General features: G+C 45.1%; 2 protein-coding genes across 2 annotated transcripts in view; one reads left to right on the plus strand and one right to left on the minus strand.

Moving 5' to 3' along the window:
- Positions 1–1,311: 1,311 nt before the first annotated feature.
- Positions 1,312–25,924, minus strand: WRNIP1 (WRN helicase interacting protein 1). Its single transcript, XM_072814027.1, has 7 exons — positions 25,074–25,924; positions 22,682–22,873; positions 21,164–21,405; positions 7,775–8,004; positions 3,374–3,529; positions 2,606–2,685; positions 1,312–2,037 (listed from the first exon to the last, which is right to left on the minus strand). Exons 1-7 carry the CDS (start codon positions 25,863–25,865, stop codon positions 1,762–1,764), a joined length of 1,968 nt encoding a protein of 655 aa, XP_072670128.1. The 5' UTR covers positions 25,866–25,924; the 3' UTR covers positions 1,312–1,761.
- Positions 21,164–27,487, plus strand: part of MYLK4 (myosin light chain kinase family member 4) — a 110,168-nt gene continuing 103,844 nt past the window's right edge. The window contains exon 1 of the mRNA XM_072814026.1: positions 21,164–21,464. Within this exon, the coding sequence (XP_072670127.1) occupies positions 21,412–21,464 (53 nt within the window). The 5' untranslated portion in view covers positions 21,164–21,411. The remainder of the gene's footprint in view (positions 21,465–27,487) is intronic.

The following is a 27,487-nucleotide window of genomic DNA, read 5'->3' on the forward strand; positions in this document are numbered from 1 at the left end:
CCCAACCTGCCTTCCTCAGGCCCTCGGCACCTGCTGTTCCCACTGCCCGGAACCATCTCCACGTATTTGAAGGGCATGATCCCTCCTAATTCTTGACTCAGGTGTTCCCTTTTGATAAGGTCTACGTTGGCCACTCCAAATACAATCGGGGCGTCCCCGCCCTTCCTAGTGGTTCCCTATTTTCCCCACGGCACCCTTCATGAACATATTAGTTTTTCATGAGCACAGTATGATTTTTTCTTCACTGATGTGTTCCCAATACGAGTGCTTAGCATGAGGCTAGTACCCCAGACTTACTGAACGGATAAAGAAACTTTCCCAGAACCAAGAGACCCGGGCTTCTAGACTGAAAGGGCCCGCTGAGCACCCGGTTAAATCACTGTGAATCTTTCTAACACTAGGAACAGAAGATTCTATCAACTTGCAGAAGTCACAAATCAGAATTTCTTAATAGCAACATGGGAAAGAGGAAGACAACTGACAATTTCCAACCCAGAATTTATTCCCAAACTACCAGAGAAGTCTGAAAGTTGAAGAAAAGCATTTTCAGACCCTTTTAAGATCTAAAAATTTTTTTGTCTTCCATGCATCCTTGCTCCACGAAGCTCCGAGGGCATGTGGATCGCCTCAGCAGATAAAGGAAAGCACTGGGCCCCGCTGACTGGAACACGTGAGGCAGTGCCAGGGGGATGTCGGGATCGAGGAGGGGAGTTCGCACAGCAAGGCCGGCTAGTGATACCTCACGGTCTCTCCGGCCTGGTAAAACCAGCAAAGGACGTGTTGTGCAGAAATGATGGAATAAACCGGGAAGGCAGGGCTGGTGTGAAGGCAGGGGGCGTCCCAGGGGACCAGCTGTGCAGCATTCCAGACACAAGGACGCAGCGTTGTCCTGGAGGGATCACACCAGACGGGGTGGGCGTGGGGTGGGGAACGGAACCAACAGGTAGTTGGAAAACAATTAGCAGTAGGCGCAGAGGAAACGACGCTGTGTGTGTGTGTGTGTGTGGGGGGGGGGGGGATTTAGGTTTAGGAATCACAAAAATCAAATAGCAGTGTGTCATTTAGAAACACGGAGCTGCAAGAAGAGGCTGCAGGAACGACCAGACTACTGGATCCTTCTATAAGCCATTTAAACTTGTTTTCCTTTAAAAATTAATATGGATTGTCCCGAAGATACGGACTTCTCCCTAAGCTTTCCAACCTTCTCACCTGTGGGCAGTTTTCTTTCCCGGTACTGACCTACCATCATGTGACGGGGACAGATGTTGGTGGCTAGGCTCCCGGGTGGGAAAGACGTGAACCAATTGAGAGTACTTTGAAATAGTTTTATTGGCTCATAAGACCTTTGCATATAAAAAAAATACCCAAAACACTATGCAGTATTAAATCACAATTACATTTTTTTACCAATTCAAACTACCCTGAATATACATCTCTTAAAGAAAAAAGAATCCTACAGAACTGAATTCTGAATGACATTATGACTTAAATACTATGACAAAATAGATAATTCCTTATAACATTAATTCATTGCACAAAGCTGCCAGATATTTTCATAAGCATAACCATTGCACAGAGTGCAAGTGAACACAATTTCAATGTTACACATTTAGTTGAAGTACATGTGCCTCCCTCTACAGAACCCTGACACTTCTGGCACAGAATGTCGGTTTAACTTCCACCGGGCAACCAACTTCACAATCCAGTTACTCTTGCTCTCCTTAAAAACAGACACACCCTTCTGCGGTCAAAGCCTGCGAGTCAGCACCGCCTCTGCTTAAAGAAATCGACTCCCCGCAGCTCCTCCGGCAGGTACTCCTGATCCACAGGCTCGCTGTACATGGGGTTGTACTTGTAGCCCTTGCCGTAGCCCAGATCCTTCATCAGCCTGGTGGGCGCGTTCCTCAGGTGCAGCGGCACGGGGGGCAGAGGGCCCTGGTGGTTTCGCAGGCAGGCTTTGACGTTGTTGTAAGCGCTGTACACCTCAATGGACTTTGGGGCTCTGGCAAAATAGACTACGCACTGGGCCAGAAGCACCTAGGACACAAAGGAAACGTTATGAAGGTGCCAGAAAGTTTGTTCTGCAGAATATTTTGGGACACCTCTAGGTAATTCTGAAAAGATTCCCACAGGCTTTTATGCCTACAGTCTAGATAACCACTCGGGATACAAAGAAGAAATTCCAACAGGAGGCGACAGGTTGAACCAAACCAACGGTCTACTTTTTTCTGTCAAACAGAAGCATTTTTATTAAACGAGTCTTTTCTTACAACCCTAACATTTAAGAGTTAATATGAAGCTGCTCCGTTTGTGGGTGAACTTACAGAAAACTTCCTGTTGAGCTCTCTCAATGCTTCTGGCCCCAGGAAAGCCTGAGCACTTCCTCTGAAACCACGACTACTGAAAAGTTCCAAAACATGACCCTGTCAATACTTAAGGTCCCTCCCTTCTCTCTCAAGTCTGAGCTTCTAAAATGGGAGTTGAAGAGCCAAGCGGCTTCTCCGGGGCCTGAACATTAAAGGTGAAGGCAGGACACACACTCTGGTCCACCCAGGGACACGGCACAAGGGAAAGGAACCGTTTCGCCAAGAACTGAGCTGATTACCTCACATTCGGGCATGCCTATGAAGTGACAGCCTTGGTAGGCAGCAACCGCCTGTGTTAATGCAGAAGGGTCGGCCAGACCTGTCGCACACGGAGACAAAGGAAGTTTAGGTCATACTGCACACTCCCACCCATACCTGCCCACGAGCTGCTGCGGCCAGACCGCCGCCGCGGTGCTCCTCGCGGAACAAAAAACGTCCCTTTGGCAAAATGGACAGACTGCTCTAATCTCATGAGCTTATTCAAGAAATGTTTACTGACTGGTGTCAAGAATGGTTTCCTCGTGGATAAAACGACATCTAGTAGGAAGAACACGGGAGTGCGCACCACAAGCACGAGGAGCAGAGGCCATGCAGTCACAGGACAGACGCGCGGGAGACAAAACATTGACTAACACCGAAGAAAAGTCTTCCTAATGTTCTTCTTTACAGAGTGTCCAGAATCTTCCATGACTATTTCAGGAGCCTGTCCAATGAAAACCTGAACACACGACTGCAAAGCTTTTAAAATATTTATTTCAACACTCACGTTAGGAAAATCACTCCCGGAGAGGAAACAGGTAATGATGACTTCAGAACACCGACACTCAAACACACACAAGCCAAGAAATAAACCAGTGAGTTCATACTCGTCGTCTTCTCCTCACCTGTCCACATGGTCCCAAGAAAGTCCCAGGCCCCAAAGCAGCAGCAGCAGTATTCCTGCCCCTACAGCGCACAACCCCATCCTCCGTGCACACACAGGCCCGGGTCCTGCCCAGAACACTCACCTATGTCCTCACTGGCAAACCTCACCAGCCTCCGTGCCACGTACAGTGGGTCCTCGCCGCCTTCAAGCATGCGCGCAAGCCAGTAGAGGGAGGCGCTCTGGTCTGAGCCCCGCATTGACTTATGAAGCGCAGAGATGCAGTTGTAATGCTCTTCTCCTAGATCCCACAGAAAGCACACCCTCAATTACGGGCCAGAAGACAGAATTCACAGGGCTCATGGGAGGGTCATCCAAGCCTGAGTACGGGACCTAGGACAGTCTGGGGGAGAGGGAGGTTTGGCTGCTGTCCCCAAGGTGCTCGGTGGGAGGGCGTCAGGTCACTGGTGACCCGTGCAGCTCCGTCTAGTAACCTGCTCCCCCTTAAGCAGGAGGCTGCTGGAGCATCTGTGCTGCCCATGCTGAACACGAACAGAGACCAGGGGAGGCTGGTGTTCTCTTGGGCCTCAGTGGATTGCCACAACCAGGAGGTGGAGGCGACTGCTCTGATGTTCCACGTCTGCCATGTGTCCCCACTGCCATTTTGAGGCAAACTGGGCCCGGCTGGAGCCAGGATGGAGGGTCCATGACAGGGTCATCTGTTATGGACGGCCCCATATGTTTCTCTGTGTCCTTTCCAGCTGCCTTTCTGGGGTCTGAAGGCTGCAGTCACTTAAATCTGGTGTGGGGACGCCGGTGTGGCAGGATCCCAGAAAGGCCGAGGTGTGGACTAACAGCTCTCCCCCTGAAAGCACTGTAGCCCCTCCCTCAGCACCTGGATCTCCTCCCCTTTTCACCCAGGACTCACATGCAAACAAAGCAGTGAAATGTGCTTTAAAAAACATATTTAAGAAGAGAAATTTAAAAAAAAAAAAAAAAAAAAGAAGAAGAGAAATTTCATGATCTTCTGACCATCACCCCTTCCCTAAGTTCAAGGAGAGGACAGCCTTGTCATGAAGGAAAGCAGGGGAGTTACTCTTTTTCGCATTAGTCCCTCCAGGGAAGCACCAATGTGGACAGAGATCATGGCCTGCTCTGCACGGCATTCAGGCCCCAGGAACGAGTCCCAGCAGCTGACCATGCCAGTATGACAATCCTCTGAAGACAGCATGGGACAAGCTGCTGGCCTGCAGGGAGGAAAGAGCCAGGAGGCCGACTGCAGGGGCCTGAGCACCTCCTGTTCAGGAAGACAGCGGATCAGTGGTTTTCAGTCCAGCCACCAGATTTCTGGGGACAAATGGAATGGTCATCTATCCCCAGGCTTCCTACCTACGTCGCAATGTCACGGAGACCGGCTGGGAAAGGGTTCTGGGTGACATCCACAATGGGGGCCTGTCACCCCCCATTCACAGGCCTGGCCACCTCACATACACGTGGGAGATGAAAGCAGCCACCTCTGCTTCACTTTCCACGAAACGTAAAGGAGGAGGAGGCAACGAACCTCCCTGACGCAAAGGTTACTATTGCCTCATACCTTTACGGCAGGTCAGTGCTGAGAGGCAAGTACGTGAAGAGCACGGGCTCTACGGCCAGGCAGCCTGGGTGTGAGCCAAACTCACCAGCCAGGTAACCATGGGCAAGTTACTGATCCTCTCTATGGCTCGGGCTGCTTGTCTGTGAACAGTGGATTACGGACTCCCTGGCTCCTAGGACTGTGAGTCTTAAGTAACATCTGCCTGGTATGGAGTAAGCACTACAGGAACATCTAAGTCAGATATTACTGTATGCTAGCTTCCATTTTTGCTTTTATCATGTATTGTTTTTTAACCAAAAATTTCACATTATTTATGTAGAACCCTGACCTCAATGCAAGGCAAAGAATCTATTCTCAATTTGGAAATTTCTTCACTCTGATACAGAAATATGTGAGCTAGTTACTGGTTCCCACAAGTGGGTAACTGTACATTAGATGGCATTAAAAGAAATAATTAAAATCTTAGGGCTGGGGATTTTTGTCTCACCAGAGTTATAAAAAGGCCCAGGAGCATAAGCTAGCAGGATTCCAGGGCAATGCTTCTTTCATCTCTATTTATGGAACCCAGCTTGGAAGAGAACAATTCTCTAGGATCTGAACTGTATTTATGAGTGTCTATGGATCCACCGTTGTGCTGTTCTACTACAGTGGGGTAGTGGCGGGAGTGGAGCGCATGGACACATTAAGTCCGAGACTTGCAGAATGCGTGGGTTCTCAGGGCCTGACCCCAGGCAGCTGCCACTGTCCCCAGCTCTTCCTGGGGCAGCACAGAGCTACAAAGAAAGTAATCCCCACCGTGCATGGCTCCCCTGGATGGAATGGGAGCCTCAAGGAGTAGAAACCCTAGGACTAGACATGTCTGGCATCTACTGTGTGTGTATGGGTGTTAGTATACTCACGTGAGTGTGTGAGTGTGCTCTAGAGGGAAACCGGTGACCTGAGGGAGCGGCTGGCGTGGAGGTTCCTAGGACTGTGTCTTTCCGAAAGACAAAGTCCTAGGAACCTGTCTTCCACTTGGGAGTTGAGAATGAGTTTTACCACTTGCTTTGTGAAGTAAGGCAAGCCTTGTTATCTGTAAAATGGGGATAATATTAACTACTACCTCCTAACGTAATTTTGAGAATTAAAAAAAAAAAAAAAAAAAACACGACAGTATATATACTCAAATATTCAGTGTTAGTTAATTTTATGTTAAAAAAAAAGCAGCTGTCTGATTTTATGACAGTCTGCTAAAGTGTGAAAGAACAGTTCCAGTCCATCCAGTCAAAATGAAGAGTCTCCTTTAGGACATATACAAGGGGGAGAGATCCCTTGCTGGAACCCCTCAAAACCATGGAGAATGTAGCAGGTGGGATATTTTTACCTCTTAAAATTTTACTTTTTGTTCATATCCTCTATTCTTGTATTTGCCAAAACAAAACAAAACAAAACAAAACAAAAAAGCAAAGCTCTATGGCCAGAATGCTTTAATTTTCAGACTTTTCAAGCCTTCATATGACATTCAGGAGAACAGAGAGCTGGCCACCTGGGATCTCTGGGCTGTGCTAGCAGAGGTCCTGCCAAGAGGCATGCTCATACCGGAGAGGAGATAGGACTATTAGATGGCTCTGATGAGTCCTTACTAACGTGTCCATTAGGTTTATTAGGACTATGCCCACACCTCTGCCCACAATCAGCTGAGGCACATTAAGGCTGAAGAACCTCTGTCACTTCTTCAAAGTCACACAGTGTTCTGTTCAACTTAACAGGAGGCAGTGCCTGGAACCCAAAGTTATTCTTAAGCTCCTGCACCTGCCTTCTCTAACCAGTAAGAAGTATTCTCCATCATCGAAAAGCATCTGGGAATATTGTAGTCAAGGTACCACCTATGTGATGCTCTGGCCTCTTCAATGATCAGCTCTTTTTTCCGGCATAGCTTTTAAAGGTGTGGATATCATTCCAGTTACTGCAATATGACTCTACAGAGAATCACAAATAGGGCAGCCCAGGTGGCTCAGCGATTTAGCGCCACCTTCAGTCCAGGGTGTGATCCTGGAGACCCAGGATTGAGTCCCACATCGGGCTCCCTGCATGAAGCCTGCTTCTCCCTCTGTGTCTCTGCCTCTCTCTCTCCTCTCTGTGTTTCTCATGAATAAATAAATAAAATCTTAAAAAAACAAAACAAAAACACAATCACACAAATACTCAAGCCCCAGAGTCCAGCCTAATCTATAATATGCTGATCTTCACCACCCACTTCTTTTATAAAAAGATACAGCTGTGCTATGCTTATGACATTTAATATTGCTTGGTAACAGATCTAATAAGAGATCTAATCTAATATCGTTTCAAATCTGTTATCTGTAAATGCAGTTGTACAAAAACAGAAGTATACCCAGCAAAATTCTTTAAAAAAGCTATGACAAACTAAGGGAATTACATCAAGATCCATATAAACTCCATTTTTAGTTGAGACTCTAAAAATTAAGGACTTTAATTCTTATTAACCTAATAAAAATAAGTCACTTATTACAAAAGCGTTCTTATTTCCTACCATTATATATGATCACAAAGATTACTGTCAACTGTAAATGTAGGGGCTTTCAAAAATGTATTTTAAAAGGCACCACCAGAGAATAACAGAAAGAATACCTACCTACTTTACAAGAGAAGTTTGAAGTCTGCAATTTTCAACATGAAAGCTCCTCTCAATTCTTTTTTTTTTTTTTTTTTTTTGCTCCTCTCAATTCTTATCAGGATAGTTGCTACTCTGTGGCCTCTCACAAGAAAGATCAGGAAGCTAGGTCTTTGAAATCAGGCTCTGAGTTGGAGGTTTAATTCAATTACCAACGTGGAGATCCAACTGAGAATCAAGTTCATGTTCTGAACTCAGCTGAAAGCAACCTGGGATGCGAATGTGTGGACACAATTTATTTCATTAAAGTTCTCCCCTTTTCACTTTCTATTACTTACCTGCTCGGTCATATAAAATATGAGATCGCTGGAGGCCTTCCTTCACATCATTTTCAGTGATCAGAACTCTACTGGGAGAGTAGTTTTGCCCACTCTTCTTACAGAACATCTTCCTAGAGCTTAACCTGGCCAGCACTGCCAGCTGTAGTCCATTCAACCCAGCTCGGGCGTCCCCATCACTAAGATAAGCCAGAGTGTCTACTGCTTTATCCTCTATGAACACAGATGGCCTGCAACACAAACAGGGTTACCGTGATTTTCATGTTTGACACTTCTCATTCTGTAGCACTTCTTACAGAACAGCTATGTCTTAGCAAGTTCATTAAAAAGCTACCTCAGGTTCAAGGCTCCCGCCCTCTCTCTCTAACTCATGTTGTCAACATGGCTAAGCATTATCAAGATTTGAGAACTCTCCTGACCTTGAGTCATGAGATTATTTTACTGTACAAGCACACATGCATAAGCATGCATGAAGGAGACATGGAAAGACATACGGCTTCTCTGGTTTTATCCTACAAAAGAGTAAAAACTATAGAAACCTCTAGGGCTTCATTATAATATACAGAAAACATACTTCAAACACGGTCCACATCCTGATGAGAGGGGTATGTTCACACTGCTTCCCAAACAGGGAAGGGCCAGGATCACATCACGCAGCTCAATTCTCTCATTTTACAAACAAACCAGGTCCCCAGTTACTCTGGATACAGCAGAACCTAGAAGCAAGCCTCTGGGATTTCGGCCTGGGGCGTGCTTCCAAAAAGCCTGCCCAGAGTAGCAGAGAAGTCACTCATCTGGGTATCAATCAGAAGACTCTGGGGGATCCCTGGGTGGCTCAGCGGTTTAGCAGCCTTTAGCCTAAGGTGTGGTCCCGGAGACCCGGGATCGAGTCCTGCTTCGGGCTCCCTGCATGGAGCCTGCTTCTCCCTCTGCTTATGACTCTGCCTCTCTCTCTGTGTCTCTCATGAATAAATAAATAAATAAATCTTGCTTTTTTTTTTTTTTTTTTTTTTTAAAAGAAGATTGACAGAACTTGGCTGTAAGACCTGGGGTAAAGTCACCATGATATTTCTAAGTGTGGACCTTCATAAAGATCTAATTAGGATTCATTCTCAAGTCTAATTCAGCAAATCTTTCTATCTCTAGTCTAATCAGAAAAAATATATCACATATTTAGTTATTTCAAAGGGTCTAATTCTTGCTTGTCTAGCTGCTAGCTACCACATTTGCAAAGGAAAATATGTTTTTCGAAGTTACAGCTCACCCATGTCATTGCAACCTTCATCTGAAAATGTCTCTAGTAATTAATAAGCTGATTAGGACTGTCCAAATCAGCTACCTAGAAAACAAAGCACAGGCACCAACTGGGTTGGGAAAAGGTGAGGCGGTGGAGGTCCAGTCCCTCAGAGGGACCCAGCTTGTCTCTGAAGGTCTATGCATAATTCTATACCATACACCCACCTGCTACTTCGCTTTGGTGAGTATCGTGAATAAGAGCATTTGCATTTCATTCACTAAAAGATGTTTCCAACATTTTAAAAACAGCCTCATCCCAGAGCCAAGACTTCCAGTTTCTCATCTATCACCACACATAAGGCACCTGTTTTGTCTTAACTTGATAATGAATGAGTCTCTCATCAGATTCCTGACAGCTGCCTGGGCCCCAAGAACCATGGTTACAGTTTAGAAGCCCATCTTCCTCCCTTCTGACCAGATAGATACGCAAAACATACACCAAGCCCACATCACTGGTGTCTGTAAAGCTGAGGAAGCATTTCTCAAACAGATATTGTTTAGCAGATTCTAGATGATTATCAAGAAAATGACAGACACATACTCAAGAAAATGTGTTAGGAGGGACTAACGTCAGAGGGGCGTGGTAGCAACTGATGTGCCTGAAAGGGAAGGGCACTCCGGGGGCTTGGTTACAGTACATTATGTCTGAATGTGTGCATGTATGTGCACATGTGTGTATGTGGGGCGGGGGGTGGAGGTGGGTAGAGAAAACCAAAACTGCCTGAATATCTCATTTCAGCCTCAGAACTAAAAGCAAAGCTTTCCATCTCTGTGGAAGGCTTCCTAGCAACAAAGAGCCTACAGGATCATTTGGAGGAAGAAAAAGGAGTAAAGCAGGAGCCCTAATCAATCCTAACTGACTGAGCCATCACCAGGAGTCGGGCCATTAGTGGATCACATTTGTCATCTCTCAATCCCCACTAAAGGCTGAGGCCTCAAGGACAGGAATTATGTTTTATTCCTTTTTCTACATCCCTGGTACCTGGGAGAGAACAGGCATTCAGTATCTGCACAATAAATGGACTAATTTCAATTTCCCCCACAACCTCAGAGTGAAATGTTTATTTTTTTAAAGAATTATAACACATGGGAAAACATTAAAAAAAAACAACAAAAAACCCGTTTTATGTGCTACCTAAAGATAACAATAACTACTAAATAACTACTAGGTCTTGGTGAGTTTTCTTTATGGTCCAACCACCTATGCAACCATCAACCTTACATTTAATTTTTAAAACAAAATTTGGATCATACTATATATAGTTTGCACCCTTAACAGTTAAATAATATTTTGCAAAACAAAATAAACATTATATGAAATTTGAAAAACAGACATAAAGGGGCAAAAATCACCTATTGCTGTACTACCTCAGCGTTAGTATTTTGGTATAGATTCCCTTTCTAATGAACTTGTCCACTGTATATATTTAGCAGCATGGCATGCTTTTGGGACAGAAAAAAGACAGGTGTCCTTATATACCCCTAGCACTGACTCTGCAGCCTCAATTCCATTGGTCCTCATACAAAGTCAGCGAGTAGGCCGTAATAATTATGAGAGAAGCCAACTACAGACTGCTCCATAGATTTATAAATAGCACAATGTAAATAGGCCTTTAAATGGGTATTTTATGCGGTTGGAAAAATACTATCTCTCCTTCAATTTTTAAACTCTTAACTAAAGTCAGAATCATTCTATTGTTATCCTTTTTAATCAGGTTTGGAGTCATGGGGAGTGGGAGAGCTGCCACAATGAGAGCTACGAGCTCTCCCACTGCTCCACTCTTCCTCCCCCTTGATATGATCCACATTTCAAATTTCACCCCTGTCCGAAACGAGTATTTTTAAACACAAATGAATCTGTCAGCAACTCTGTTCAAGTAATAAAAGGTGACTGCTGACGGCACTCACAATGGTCACATAAGCAAATTACCAAATGGAAATTTGCTATTAAGAACACGGTACAGGATTTCCAAAAGGTTCTACACCTTATTCTCCAGTAGGTCCTGAACCCCAGTTTACATTACCTTGGTTCTGAAAAGTCATAAGGTGTATTAAAATATCTTGAAATCTTAGAAGAGGGAGCACATAAGTACTCATGCCAACAACATGAATATTTATACTGATACTTGCAAAACTCCTTGATAAACGGTAACTATTGCACAAATTATCTTGGAAGAGTGCTCCTTGTCCAGAGATATTACTTCAAAATTTAAGCATAAACTTATTAAAAAAATGGCTAAAATAAGTGTACTGGAGAAGATCATCTTCCCAGTTAACATGTAGAAATTAAAGACTTAACTTTGTTTCTCTAACTGAAGAAAGATGCTTTGGTCTTAGCAGGTGTAAGGGAAGCATGCTGTAAAGTCAACTTCCTCCTTTCCTTTTCATTTCTAAGGGCCTGAATCTTTCTGCACACTGTTTTTGTAGTGGATAATACCAGGATTTGGAGAATTCTTTTTAGATGCTTAGCTGTTTAAGTTGGAGGAGGAGTGAAAATAAGTGACAATGTACTTGTTATTTTGTGGCAGAACAAAAAAATAGGTGTGGCTCAGTTAAACTCTCTCTAAATCATGAAACAATACTTTGTGACTCTCTCTTACTACAGAAAAGGAACATTCCATGGTCAGGGTGACAACTGCACATGAATGTGCAGGACATTACAAAGAACTATCCTAAAATACAGACATGTGTATCTAATCACAGATATACTGATTCTATAATCTCCAGGACAGACCCTGGCACATGTAAAGATGACCCTTCAACAATGTGGGGTTTAGGGACAATGACCCCCAACATAGTAAAAAAATTCATATAAAACTTATGAGTGGGCAGCCTGGGTGGCTCAGCGGTTTAGCGCCGCCTTCAGCCCAGGGCATGATTCTGGGGACCTGGGATCAAGTCCCACGTCAGGCTCCCTGCATGGGGCCTGCTTCTCCCTCTGCCTGTGTCTCTGCCCACCACCCCCCTCTCTGCGTCTCTCATGAATGAATAAATAAAATCTTAAAAAAAAAAAAAAACTTTATAAAAAAAAAAACTTATGAGTCTCCCAAAGCATAACTACTAATAGCCTACTGTTGACAGAAACTGTATCAATAACAAAAATCAGTTAACATGTCTTTTGTATGTTACGTGTATTACATGCTGTATTCTCAAAAACAAAATAAGCTAAAGACAGATTGGGTGAGAAAATCCACTTACAGTACTATACCATAAGAAATCTGTGTGTAAGTGAATCCATATTGTTCAGGGGTCAATTATATTTTCAAAATGTATTCTCGGTAAATGTGGTATGTAGATCTGGCTAAAAGGCACTACTGCCAAATTGCAGATGGGAATCTTTAGTTCTTAATCTCTCACAAGTTAAAACTATTGTCTTTACACAAAGAAACACAGAGGAAGACTGGAACTTTAATATCCACCAGTAGCATTTTAACTTGATACTAAGCGCAAATAAGTAACTTGCTTAACTTGGTACTTAGACCCCTTCTAAACGGAGTACAGGCACACCTCCCTTACCTTGCTTCCTTTCACGGCACTTCACAGACACTACATTATTACAAATGGAAGGTTTGGGGTAAGCCTGCACTGAGTAAATCTATCGGTGCCATTTTTCCAGTAGCATTTGCTCACTTTATGTCTCTAGGTCACATTTTGGTAGTCCTTGAACTACTTCAAATTTTCACTATTATTTGTTATGGTGAATTATGATAAGTGATCTTTGATGTTACTATTCTAATTGCCTTGAGGAACCACAAACCACATTCACATGAGACAGAACTTTTACCGATTAATAAATATTTGTTCTGATTGCTTCATCAACCAACTGTTTTCATTGCTCTCCCCCTCCTTAGGTTCCTCTAGTCCCTGAGACATGATATTTAAATCAGGGCAACTAATAACCCTATAGTGGCCTCCCAATATTCAACTGAAAAGAAGAGTAGCACATCTCTCACTTTAAAAACTGCAAATGATTAAGCTGAGTGAAGAAGGCACAGTGTGAGCCCAGACAGACCAAAAGCTAGACCTCTTGCACCAAACAGCCACGTTAAAAATGCAAAGGAAACTATTCAATGTTATTTTCAATGCAGACAAAACAGGCTTCTACTAGAAGAAGATGCCATCTAGGACTTTCATAGCTATAGAGGAGAAGCCAAAGCCTGCCTTCAAAGCCAGGAGAGCCGGACTCTCCTGCTAGGGGCTAATGCAGCTGGTGACCTGAAGTTGAAGCCAATGCTCTTTTATTATTCTGAAATCCTAGGGCCCTTGAGAATTATGCTGAATCTATCCTGCCTGTGCTTAGTACATGGAAGAACAAAGTTTGGATGATAGCGCATCTGTTGACAACATGGCTCACTGAGTATTTTAAGCGCACTGTGGAGACCTGCTCAGAAAAAAAGGATTCCTTTCAAAATATTCCTACTTGTTGACAATGCATCTGTTCATCCTGAAGTTCTTTTTTTTTTTAATTTTTTTTAATTTTTATTTATTTATGATAGAGAGAGAGAGAGAGAGAGAGAGAGAGAGGGGCAGAGACACAGGCAGAACAGGCAGAGGGAGAAGCAGGCTCCATGCACCGGGAGCCCGATGTGGGATTCGATCCCGGGTCTCCAGGATCGCGCCCTGGGCCAAAGGCAGGCGCCAAACAGCTGCGCCACCCAGGGATCCCCATCCTGAAGTTCTGACGGAGATGCACAAAGAGATGAATGCTGTGTTCAGGCCTACTAACACAACATCCGTTCTGTGGCTAATGGATCAAGGAGTCATTTCAATTTTCAAGCCTTATTATTTAGGAAATACATCTTGTAAGGCTAGAGCTTCTGATGGATCTGGGCAAAGTCAACTGAAAACCTCCTGGAAAGGATTCACCATTCCAGATACCATTAAGATCATTCAAGATTCATGGGAAGAGGTCAAAATATCAACATGAACAAGACTTTTGGAGAAGCTGATTCCAGTCTTTGTGGATGACTTTGAGGGGTTCAAGACTTCAATGGGGGAAGTAATTGCAGATGTGGTGGAAATAACAAGAGAACTAGAATTAGAAGTGAAGTCTGGAGATGTGACTGGAAGGCTGTAATCTTGTGATAAGACCTGAATGGATGAGGAGGTCCTTCCCACCCCCCCCCCCTTTTTTAGAACTTTATTGACAGAGAGATCACAAGCAAGACTGAGGGGTAGGGGGAGAAGCAAACTCCCACTGAACCAGGAGCCTGATGTGGGACTCGATCCCAGGACCCCAGGCTCATAACCTGAGCCAAAGGCAGACGCCTAACCAACTGAGCCACCCAGGTGCCCTGAGGAGTTCCTTCTTATGGATGAGCAAAGAAAGTGGTTTCCTCATGTGGCACCTACTCCTGGCGAAGATGCCATGGAGACTGCTGAAATGACAAGGGAGGATTTAGAATATGACATAACTTAGTTGATCAAGCAGTGGTAGGGGGTGAGACTCCAATTTTGAAAGAAGCTCTACTGTGGGTAAAATGCTATCAAACAGCATCACATGCTACAGAGAAATTGTTTGTGAAAACAACAGTCAATTGATGTGGCAACCTTCGCTGCTGCTTTAAACAAACTGCCAGAGCCACTCAACCTTCAGCAACCACCACCCTGGATCAGTCAGCAGCTGCCAACATCAAGATCCTCTACCAGCAAAAAGATTAAGATTTGCTGAAAGTTCAAATGATTGTTAGCAATTTTTAGCAGAAATGTTTTTAAATTAAGATATGCATGTTTTTTTTTAATTTTTTTATTTTTTATTTATTTATGATAGTCACAGAGAGAGAGAGAGGCAGAGACACAGGCAGAGGGAGAAGCAGGTTCCATGCACCGGGAGCCCAATGTGGGACTCGATCCTGGGTCTCCGGGATCGCACCCTGGGCCAAAGGCACGCGCCAAACCGCTGCGTCATCCAGGGATCCCTGCATGTTATTTTTTAAAAACATAATACTACTGCATACTTAACACACTACAGTGTAGCATAAACATAATTTTTATATTCACTGGAAAACCAAAAATTCACCTGACTTACTTTATTGTAGTGGTTTAGAACCAAACCCAAATTATGTCTGAGGTATGCCTGTGGTTAGAAGCATGCCTTCAGATACCAGCCCTACTGCAGTCAAGCTGGGTGATCTTGGACACATTGCTTCACCTTTTTGTGCCTTGGTTTCTTCATCTAATAAAAGGAGCTAATGACACCTCATTCCAATTAGCCTAGAATTGCAAATCTTCAAGGCAGAGCTCTCAACTCTGCTGCTTCCAGGACAACCAGACTAAAAATAAGACAAAACAAACAAAAAAACCCTTACTTTTTCCAAAAATTGCATAAACTTCACAGATGATTTCCCCTTTTTGTTTAATCCCATGGAGGCATACATCTTTCCCAATTACCTTCCACCTGGGAGAGAACAGTGGGATGAACAGTGGCCTCCAAAGATGTGCCTAAATGCTAATCCCTGAACTTGTGAATTTAACTATATTAAGGATTTCAAGATGAGATCATCCTGGATTTAGTATGGGGCCTAAACCTAAATGTCCTCATAGGAGACAGAAAAAGAGAAGACAGAGGTACAGAGACAGCCGTGTGAAGATGGAAGGAAAGACTCTATCCTAGAGCCTTCAGAGGGAATGGGCCTGCTGACAGCTAGATTTCAGACTCAGAGCCTCCATAACAGGGAGAGAGAGAATAAATATCTATTGTTGTAAGCCACCCACTCTGTGATACAGGTTGTCCCCACTACCTGAAAGTACAGGGTTCCCTTGAAACCTTTTGCAAGCCAAAAAGGCATAAATAGCCAATTACCATTAATTTATAATGGAGATTTTTTTTTTTAGTGTTCCCAGACCCATAAAGTGACCCTCTCCTCTCTTAGGCTTTTCTGAGATCTTAGGACACATCTTGCTAACAGATGCACAAAAGGAACTGAGATAAAACACATGCTCACAGACAGAATCCAAAGCTACGGCGGCCTGACGCGGAGAGTGGCTCCCAGATAAGGAGCTGGGTAGGGCCGTTCCACCTGCTGGGGGCACTGCCTCTGTAAAGGACTCACTGCGAAACGAGTGCTGGATGCTTTTGCTTTTTGCCTTTTTTTTTGGTAAGAGTGAAAATCCTCTTCATATGACCTATGAATGCAGGTCTTTTTGTGAATATGCAGCATGTGTAATGTGAACTTTCAAAAAGATACCCATAATTTGTGATGGCAGGAATACAAGGTCAGGAGAAACCAACTGGTGTTTCTTTCCAGTTGTCGTTATTTTTGTCATCATTTATATAACATATGCTTATATACCTTTTTTTTCTCTTATTTTGAACCATTTCTAAGGAGAATTATTAAAATCCACTCTAAATCCACAACTCATTCCAACCAGTACTTTCTATACTGGTGTTCCACTAACTTTTCTCCATTCAGTGTTTAAAAAAAAGGTTATTTTTGAAAGGCAGGCAATAGTATTAATATTAATAATATTAATTAGTGAAAACCAACCAAGCCAGCCTGCAGCCATCTTGTGCGGGCTCTCCCTTCCCAGACTCCGAGTCAGGCCGCAGCACCCTCACTTCCGGAGGACAGAGCTGTTTTAACTTCAACCAACTGTCGGAACTGCCTAGCTAGACAGCGACAGGGCAGCCCCGACTCCTCTCTTCAGTCTCCTCACATCCACACACAAATGCACTGGTATCTGGCCCACACACAATGGATTCTTTCTGGGTGTTTCTGAATACGCATGGATCCTATTATGTGGAATCTTTAATCCTTCAAAGCAGCAAGTTCTTAGAGTGACTAAACACTAGTTCACGTTCTCATTTCCAGCAGCACAAGTTCACTGGATGACATAGATCATGGATATTTTTTCCCCTGGTCTCCAAAATTAACCCAGCGCACAGATAACATGCTTCACTGTTTGTATCATGTGACCAGATGGGGAAGATGCTGTTCTTTGGCCCTTCTTCCTTTCTGTTGCCTGGAATGCAGGTATGATGGCTAGAGCTCCAGTAGCCACCTTGGGGCACGAGGCAGAAGCCCTGTGCTGAAGGTGGGAGAGCAGAAGGATAAGGGCCCAGGTCCCTGACACCATGAGGCTGACTAGCAACTGCATTTTTTACACTTGTCTACTTTCAGGATACTTTTACATGAGAAGGAAAGTTCTATCTTGTTTATGCCAGTTAGTTTGATTTTTTTTTTCTTCCTGTTATATACAGCAAATCTATTCTTAAATGGTTCAATAATGTTGAGTACTCTCTCCTTCCTGAAGCTCTTCCCTGTGGAGCATCCTTCTGGTTTTCCTACCTTTCTGAACTTTGTCTCTTCTCCTACACTATAAATGCTGACAATCCTCAACTTCCTACCCTTAGTTCATGGCTCTCTTTAGCTCTCGTATTCAAACACATGGACTATACATTCTCTGAAGTGTTGGTGGCTCCCAAATCTCTGGCTCAAGACATTTCTATTGCTCTCCTGACTTCTTTATCTAACTGCCTAGAAAGTCTCTTCATATGAATCATCCAGAGGCCCCACAAACTAAGTCCCAAACTGAACTCCACCCCTCTTCTGTTCCTCTTCTTATATCCTTTTTTCTTTTTTAAAGATTTTATTTATTTATTCATGAGAGACACAGAGAGAGGCAGAGACACAGGCAGAGGGAGAAGGAAGCTCCATGCAGGGAGCCCAAGGCAGGACTTGATCCCAGGACCAAAGGCAGATGCTCAACCAGTGAGCCACCCAGGCGCCCCTCCTTGTATCTTTCTTGTCAAAACTACAACTGTTTGCCCAGTCACAAGGTAGGAGAGTCATCTTAGACACTCCTCCTTCCTCTCTCCTCACACCTAGGCCTACCACCTTTGCGACTTCTCAGAGCAGCTCTTGCCTTTGTTCAAGTCACGTGCATTTGTTATGGGTCTTCAGCACCACAGTCAGAGCTTCCTAACTGGTCTTCCTGCTGCCTGGTGAGGGGTAGGGAAGATTGGACTTACTCCCTCCAACCCACCCTCTCCAATGCTGTTCCCATCTTCCTAAAATGTAGAGCTGATATGTCATTCTGTTGCTCAAAATCTTTCTCTGGTTTCCCATAGCTCTCCACATCACTCACCTTATCTTAGAACACAGATCTTTCGTAATCTGGCTCTGCCTCCCTCCCCGGCTCCGCTGACCATCACTTACTCACACCCATTCTTCCACTCTGCTATAATGAATGAATGGATCATGCTATTTATTACCACCTTGTCTTTCACATGCTATATTAACTAGCCAAAATGAGCTTTCCATTTCATCTAGTTTAATTCCGCTTATCTTTCAAAATTCAACTCAGCCATCAGACTTCATATACTCTAGATGCCTCTTCTCTATCCCCTACTGCTCCTTGGTCATAACTCAATCACAGCACATCCCTGGAAGCCCATTTATCCATCTATCTCCTTATCACACACCAAGCTCTCTAAAGGCACAGGAACGTGCTTTTCAATACTCAGCTAATGCCTAGCATATAGGGGGCCTTCAATTCATGCTGAATAAATTTAAAGGAAAAATTTAAAAAGAATACTTTTATCTGACTCTAACGGGAATCTGTCACATACAAATGCATACTAGATGAGAACTCACAATTCCTCAAGAAAAACCAACAATGGTGTTAAGCCTCAGCTCGACTAGTTTCCAGACCAGTACCTGCTCAGCTCCTCTCATACACAGCCATAAGTAGTCTAGATTTCTCTGTAAACTAGGGTAACAAGACACAAGGCTACAAATGCACTCATGCCTTCCCAGAAAAAGTAATTATTTGGGGTTAAAAATCTTTCCAACTATATTAATATAAACCGAATCTAAGTTATGTCCACAAGAGTGCATCTACATTTGAAGCCAATCAAAAGATATGAAAGTACAATTTTATCTAAAACCGATAGAAAACAAAATCCATTTTTTATTCTCCATGGCAACTGGGGTGGTCAGGTGCTTCTGTCAGAAAATCACTTATACTGTAAGAGTTATTTCTGTGGCCTATGACATCTCCCAACTTCACTTTCTTGTCAGAATTGCTAACAAGTAGACCAATTAATTAAGCTTAATAGTCTTTAATTTCACTGTTTGCTTAGGCAACAGTACTAAAGAAAAAGGTTCTTGATACCTGGGCAATGGGGCAATCATCCCTTATTCTGGACTATCCAAAAATAAAATCAAACTATTTCTCTCCTACTGAAAGTTAGAATTTACTCACAAATCATTTACTTAGCACATATACACTAGGCAGTGTGCTGGGAATATGAAAAAGAAGGATAAGTTTTTATCCTCTTAGCCCTTCCAGGAAGGGGAGTGGTAGGAAACGAATGAATAAAAATAATAACTGCTCAATTCCAAATGAGCAATACTGGAAAAAGTATATAATCCATTGGACACAGTTTTCTCTGACTGAAGTGCAATTTTAGGAGATTAAGAATCATTGGTTCACTTTTAAATCAGGCTCCCAAGTATCAGTAGTAAGAGAAATCTTAATTCTTTCACTTGATCCTCTCCGATTTTAATGTGCATGCAAATGATTTGGGGATCCTGTTAAAATGCAGAAATCCTTTTTAAGATGAGCTCCATGATTATTCTACAGTCCTCCTCATTTCACCTAATTATGGCATGGCAGTGACTGGGGAGAGAAAACCTCAGGGTAACTGTGTAACAATTCCAAGAAATCATGATGTGACTGAAATCAACAAAACTACCCTAGATTAATAACAATGTAGGATAATAGTTGTAGATATATTTTGATCATCAGCACACATAAATAAAAATACACAGAAGTATGTTGGGATATTTATCCCTCTCTTTCCATTTTCATCGCTTGGTTCTAGGAATTTTGCAGTGAAAATGTTGTTTAAAAGACAACCCTACTGGATGTGACAGGCTAGCTGTATTAGCCCTTCTGACCCTGACAAGTGCCCAGCACGCAAAGGGGCTCCTAAGTGTGAACACACTTAATGATACCAGCAGGTTCCTTATTTCTTTTAAGCCACAAATTTGATGGCTATGCCATCACAACCCGAACCTAAAATGATGTGACTTCATTGTGCCTGGGGGTTCTTGGCCATGTTTCAAGGCTTTTGTGAGGCACAGTATAATTCCTCCTACACGAGACAGGGGCAAATGGGAGAGGCCAGATGCACAGGGAGAGACTTTTGAAACCTAAGCCCTGAACCTCAAACTATGTCTCGTACTTTAATCCTCACAGAAGAGCGGCTCCAGAACTTGGCCTCAGGGCAGGCACCAGCAGCTGTGGGGGTCCATAGCATGAAGAGGCAGGCATTAGTCTCTCATCACACCAGCTTATGTTCCACTGCGTTATTTCAGTTGACACATGAATAAACGACATCTGAAGAATATATTCGAATATAAAGAAAACCTCTGACCCAAGTCATCTAATTGATTATATACTATATATACATACATATTCTGTATGTTAATGAGCTCACATGGTACTCATGATACAAATAGATTACCAAAAGGAAAGAGAGAGCTTTTAATGTGTCATTTTCAAGTAAAATTTCTCTACTTTCACAGAATTGAGCTTGACTTTTAGAATGTGAATGCGCAAAAATAATTCTATAAAGATTTAAAAATTATTATAACATTTACATCAATTTATACTTAATATTTCTAAGAGAGCAGTAAACTGCAGGAAAAAAGAAATTGGAATCTGAATATAAATCTCGACTTGTATGTTAAGCCTATTCCATGATAAGAAAATAATCAGTAAGGCTTCCCATAGTCTTTCAAGCCTTTAAAAAAAAGTGTGTTAGGAAAAAACAAAATCCTTAAGCACAAAAGCAAACACCCAAGACTGAAATAATGGGCAAGACAGTTTAAAGCTTGAAAAATTAGATGCACTCCCCCCTCCCCCTTAAGGGCTATAAAATCCATCAAAAAGAAACAAAATGTTTGCAGAGATAGATTTGGTACATTTGGTACAATTGAGCCCTTTCCTCCACTCTTGTTTTCATTACTAGATCAACGTATCTTCTGTCCCCGCCCTCTCCTGACAGCCAGCCTTTTCTGGCCCCGTGCCAGCGGATTCTCTGAGAGGTCTGTGCCCCCAGGATACTGCCCACAGTCAACTTACTCTGAACTGCTGTTGCTGCTGTGGCTCAGAGGGTCAGTGGGACGGCTGGAGTCTAGGACGTGGATTCCCAGTGAGTTGATTGCTCGCATTAAAATAGTCACCATTGCCTCTACGGGAAGCTTCTCAAGAACAATAACCCGGCAGCGGCTTAGGAGAGCAGCATTGACCTGGAAGGAAGGGTTTTCTGTGGTTGCCCCAATCAGAGTGATTGTTCCACATTCCACGTGAGGAAGGAAAGTGTCCTAATCATGGGAGGAAAACAGAAGAAATTGATTCCAGTCAACAACCTGCAGAATCCTATGTAAGTTGGCCATTCCTTTCTTTTCCTAATTTTGAGTTCAGAAACCACAGCTTTATATTCACTGAATATGGATGCACTGTTGGGAGAGTGCAACTCATGCTTTTCTTTTTAAGCCAAAAAACACATCTTTTGGGATGTGAATGTTTGAGCCCAGCCACTTGCTCAAAGTAGAAGTGTAATGTAGTTACAGCATAAATGATTTTTTTTTACTTAGGAAATTCTTTTCTATCCTAAGGCTTCTATTTAAATTGGTAAACAACTTACATATAGCAGCTATTTAAGCCTAAGAAAGCACAAAAACATTAGTATTCCTAAAATCTTTCGCTGGAGTACTCAAGCCTTAAGAGTTATTCTTCCTAACAAACTTGGTAAATATGCATTGGTGAATATGTAACCAGTGGATGTTCTCTTACAGGGAAGAAATGCTAAGATAAGTCAGTGGTCTAATGAAACTTGAAGTGATAACATCCTGTCAGAACTCTGTAGAATCTACTTAAAAAGGGACTCAGATAAAAAAAAAAAAAAAAAAAAAAGAGAGAGAGAGAGAGATTCAGATCAGAAACAAAAGCTTAGTAGGTTTTGTAAAATATCTCTGATTAAAGAGCTTTAACAAATACGCTAAAGAAAAAAGCATACTTGAAGAAAAAAGTTAATGTTTATTTAGAAACAATACAAAAGTGGCTTGGCTTTATTAAAATAAACTGTCCTTATACTTTTATTTCAGACAACTGTTTAAAAAACTAGTGATGATCAGATCTTGTAACATTCACCCTGCTGAGAGCCTGAGGTCACAGAAACACTCTTTAATTTTGAAAATAAAGGAAGACTGTACAGGGGAGAAGTTTAAAAATATGAAAATAAGAATCTTAAAATCAACTTAAACTGCTTACTATGACTCCTAATATTTAGATACAAAATCTGTAAAAAATGAGAAACATGATAAAGCTGCTTTTCAGATATTGTATAGCTCTGAGCCATATTCATAATTTCACTTATCTGATAGAGAAAACATTTGCTTGTCAACAAAAACCCTAGGAAAAAGTGAGGAAACAGGCTCAAGAAAGGTGCGCTGACAATTTATACCTCTCTGTATGCAGAAAATCAATGACAAGAATCCTCACATCTGCATAGTGCTTTATGCTTTTTAAAGTGACTTTACATATTTTATATTCACCTTAATGTTCACAATGACCAAAAGGTAAAGAATGTGAATATACCTGCTGAGATTTATTGAACCGATGAATCTCATCAATAAAAAGGATAGTTTTCCTCTTGAAAAAGCTCTTTTCATTTTGAGCTTGTTTTATGACATCTCGCACATCATTTGTCTTGGCATTTGTTGCGGACAATGTCACAAACCGTATGCTATGTTTCTTGCTGTTGTTGGCTATGATGTGAGCCAGAGTGGTCTAGAAAATAGGACACAGATAGTTTCGAAAGCTGATCAGACACAGAGAGAAAAGCACCCATGGGCACTAACACACGCAGCATCAGCACTATCTACCAAACAACTTGAATTCTAAGAATGCTTAGCACAGACACAATCCAAAATACCAGAGCACATTTTTAAAGATTAAAAAAAAAAAAAGTTAAAAATAAAACAGGAAAGCAGCTAAACCTTAGGCTAATCCTGACCTTTTCTCTTTTATACCTAACCCTGTTTGAGTCCTTTTTTGGTGACTCTAAGATCTTTGGAATCCCCGTAAAGAGCGGCTGTCTTGATTTAGCAGAGCCTGAGTGACAGCTGTGACCTCTTCCAGCCAAGAAAGCATTACTGCTGAAGGACGAGCTATGGAAACAGTGCAGAACCACAGAATCAATCAATCCTACAACTGGAGGCTCATCAGTGCAGCTTAGAAAAGGAGTGAGCCTTTGAACTGAAGGAAAGACCAATGACAACTATCTTACTAGATAGTAAGATGCTGCCACCTCTGAATGTCTACCTTGGAAGTAGATTAAACAGCAGCACCTTGATCATGTTACAAGTTGCAAGACAATGGCGAGATCCAAGGAAGGCAGCGCTCAGGTGCCTGGCACTTAGCAGGTGCTCCATAAATGTGCATATACCGTTATTGATATCTGACATTATTGTTAGCAGAAAAGGGTAATAAGAATGAGAATAAACAAAACGTATGTTTAAAATAGAGACGGACAAAAAAAAATAAGACAGAGAGGGACAAATCTGGTCCTGAATGAATGGAAAGGAGCACTTTACTTTCTAAAATTTGTAGAGTACCATTCAGATACTACAGTTGCTTCTCCATCAAATCCCACACCACATACGTCTAAAGCTGGTGACCATCAACCACTTTGCTGAGCGGCCCATCGCATCTCTTGCCTGGCATCTTCTATTAGTTCATCCTACTCGTTTCCTTAGGGAGTTTTGTCCTTGCCATCTGGTTCACCAACAGCTGATTAGCCATCCCATGATCTTACGTAAAGATTTTGCGAACAATCACTAATCGTGCTCCTGCTCAATCTCCTAAGTGGGGTAATAACAAGTCAATGTACCACCAGGTATCACATTATTGGGATAGATGGGATTGATTGCTGGCCAAAGGGAAAGTATGAGTGCGAACAAGGAGGCACAAAATGGGCAAGATGCGTTCTAGGAATTAAGAGCAAAGGAAGGTGTGATTAAGTCAGAGATGAAGTCAGAAAAGAAAAACCGGGACAAGTCGTTCCAGTCCTTGTCCTCGTACACTAAACTCAGGAGTCTGTACCACGGAGCTACGAGAGCCCCTTTACACCTGGATCCCGAGTTTTGCCTTTTCACTCACTGATGCTCATCCTCTCTTCCTGTGCCTAGCAAAAAAAACAAAACAAAACAAAACAAAAAAAATCACAGACCTAAACACCTCTTAGCCTGGTCTGTTTGGCTGGCCTCCACCAGTGTCCCTCCAATGTTCTCCAGTGACATGTTTCCCAGACCCCAACATCCAAACCGAACTTCCTCCGGCCGTGTGCTAATTCCTAACGCCCTGCGTGGAACTGGAACACCGGAAGAAAATGTACTGACGTGCTGCCTAAGGCAGACGCGAAACGAGGAGGCTCATGCAAAATGCAGGGTGAAAACGACTTGGAAAAGGAAAAAGAGTCCACCTGTCATCCTGGTTACCTACATACACCTTCCGAAGGATAAACAAACGCCCGAGTGTTAAAATAAGCTGACAGCACGAGGGACGGGAAGCAAACAACTGAAACAACAAAATTTTGACTCCCCACCTCCTTCCTTCTCCTCCTCCCCCCGGAATGCTCACACCCATATAACCTCCAGACTGGCTACACGGATGCTCCTGTGCAGTCGCCAGCACGTCCTCCCCTGGAGGGCTGGGTCCTCCCCGGCCCACAAAGCTCGGACGCGTCTGCAGAGCCAGGTGTGCGGGCACCTCGGTTCTGAGCTCGAGCCTGCCCGCCGGGGAGGCCGGATGCTCCTGTGCAGTCGCCAGCACGTCCTCCCCGGCCCTCAAAGCTCGGACGCGTCTGCAGAGCCAGGTGTGCAGGCACCTCGGTTCCGGGGCGGGGGGCGGGGGGGACGTCGTGGTGCTCGGCGCGCACCCCGGGGGCCGTGGGGGGCCGTGGGGGGCCGTCGGGGGGGGCCGCACTCACCTTGCCGCAGCCCGGCGGGCCCCAGAGGATGAGCGACGGGATCTCGGTGGTCTCCAGCAGCGAGCGCAGCAGCGTGTCCTGCCCCACGGCCCTGCTCTGGCCGATGTAGTCCTGCAGCGTGTCGGGCCGCATCTTGTCGGCCAGCGGCTTGCCCTCCAGCATCTGCCTCACCGCGCCCGCCCCGACGTCGGCGGCGGCGGCCTCCCAGCGGCCCGGCTCGTCCTCGCCGTCCGCGTCCGCGTCCCCGTCCCCGTCCGCGTCGCCGTCGCCCGCCGCGTCCTCCTCGTCCGGCGCCTCCGCCTCGCCCCAGCTCCGCGGGGACGCGCTGCCCGCCGCCGCCGCCGCCGCCCCCGCCGCGGCCGCCGGCCTCTTCCCCGAGCCCTTCCGGGCGGGGCTGCCGGCGCGGGCCACCGGGAAGTCGGGGATGAGCCTGGCGCCGCTGGGCGTGGGCGGCGCGTCGTAGCTCTCGCGGCTCTCGGTCTCGCCGCCGTCGTCGCCGTCGTCGCCCTCGCCCTCGCTGCTCTCGGCCGCCGTCGGGGTGGCCGGCTGCTTCAGCGCCGAGCTCTCCGACAGCCGCCGCCGCTTGGCGCCCGGCGGCGACAGCGCCTTGGGCCGCTCCCCGGCGCGGTGCGGCCCGGCCGCGGGCTCCGCGTGGCCCGCGGGGTTGAGCAGCAGGCAGCGGTCCAGGTGCGAGTTGATGTGCGCGGCGGCCATCATCTGCTGGCACACGGGGCACTGCACCTGGTGCAGCTGCGACAGGAACGGGTCGTCCTCCGGCCCGCTCACCTCCATGGCGGCCGCCGCCCGCCGCCCGCCGCCCGCCGCTAGGCCCCGCGCCGCGCGACCCTCGCTCGGGGAGGCGGCAGGACGCGCGCGGGCCGGGGGAGGGCGCCGCTCATGCCTCACGTCCGGAGCTTCCCGCGTCGGCCCGCCCTCGGCCGGCGGCCGGCGGCGCCTGGCGCGAGGCACGCCGGGAGGAGTAGTCCGCCGCCGCGCCTCGCCGCCGCCGCCCGCAACGCCCCCGCGCGGCGCGCCGGGAAGTGTAGTCCGCGGCTTGCGCACCGCGGCCGCCGCCGGCCGCGGGCGTCGCCTCGCGCAAGGCACGCCGGGAAGCGTAGTCGGCCCGGCTCGCGTCCCGCAGCCTTTCGGGGAATGTAGTACACGGCGCCCCGCCCAGGCCGCTGCCCGCTGCGCTTCCGGCCGGCCGCGGAAAGCCGCTTTGCTAGAGGCCCGGAGGCCGGCGGGGCGCGCATGCGCAGGAGCGAAGGGAGGGGCGGGGCTGGGGAGCCCGGGTTGCACCTGCCTCCGCGGTGATGGGACCAGGTCCGCCCCGGGAGAGCCGAGCGGGGGCGTGCGGCCGCGGGCGGGGGCGGGGGGGCCTCCGATCCCAGGGAGGCTGCACAGAGGAACAATGCAAGCAAAAGACAATGCAAACAGCCGCACGTCGTCTGGGAGGCGTTTGCGTCGCAGCGATGCGCGGACAGAGCATCCCTCCTTCCCTCGCGGCCTTTTCGCCCCCGGGCTGCTCACCTGAGGCCCCTCCGGGTCCGCTGCCTCCGGGTACAAAACGACCAGCAAGCACACTTCCTTCCAAGTGCGGGATGGCCGACTCAGGTGTATTTACCCGCTTAGCCACCCGGTGCCAGGGGGCCCGTTAAAGTCACGTATTTGTAGGCAGTGACGGATGATGCCCGCCATAAAGGGGGGGAAAGAGAGATGAAAAAGTGATGTTATAGACGTCTTTGGATGATAGGGTTACCGTTTCCGTGCTCTTATTTTCTGCTTTTCTGTAAACCTCTCCAAACATGTATCAGAAGCATGCATTTATTTTTATTATTTTTTTAAATTTTATTTTATTATTTTATTTTATTTTATTATTTTATTTTCTGGTATTTTGGAAGGAAATTGAGGGAGAGCGAAGAAGGAAACGATAATGAATTCCAGGGAAAGAACGAACTTTTCTAAAAGTTGACAAGCATGAGTTTTGTTTTTTTTTTTTTTTTTTAATTTTAATCTGCCCAAGAGCATCTCCATGCACCTTATTCCAAAGCAAACGCCTAAGGGTTTTATGACTCTTCGTGTAAGGTGATTTTACAAAAAGGACAGTGACTCACAAGGAGCTAGAATTAGATAAAGAATAGTAGTCGAAAGATAGAGTGGAGGAAGCATTGTTTCAGTTGTTACGTGTGGCGCCTGGTAACTCTGAAAAGAGGTGAGACTTGATTTTTTTTCATGGCTTTTCTGACTAGATATGTTAGGCTCGAAAATAAGATTAATAGATAAGATATGCAAAAATGAGTTAAGGGGAGCACCTGGGTGGCTCAGCGGTGTAGCGCTGCCTTCGGCCTAGGGCATGATCCTGGAGACCCGGGATCGAGTCCCATGTCCGGTTCCCTGCATGGAGCCTGCTTCCT

This window comes from Canis lupus, chromosome 37, assembly GCF_048164855.1.
Source record: "Canis lupus baileyi chromosome 37, mCanLup2.hap1, whole genome shotgun sequence".
NCBI lineage: Eukaryota > Metazoa > Chordata > Mammalia > Carnivora > Canidae > Canis > Canis lupus.

Bases quoted from the DNA above. Each gene is read 5' to 3' on its own strand.
- WRNIP1 (XM_072814027.1), bottom strand. From the start codon at position 25,865: ATGGAGGTGAGCGGGCCGGAGGACGACCCGTTCCTGTCGCAGCTGCAC. The intron at 8,005-21,163 runs GTAAGTTGACTG...TTTGTGTTGCAG, and splicing joins AGCAGCAACAGCAGTTCAGA to GCCATCTGTGTTCATAGAGG. The intron at 3,530-7,774 runs GTAAGTAATAGA...TGTGGGATCTAG, and splicing joins TATTTTATATGACCGAGCAG to GAGAAGAGCATTACAACTGC.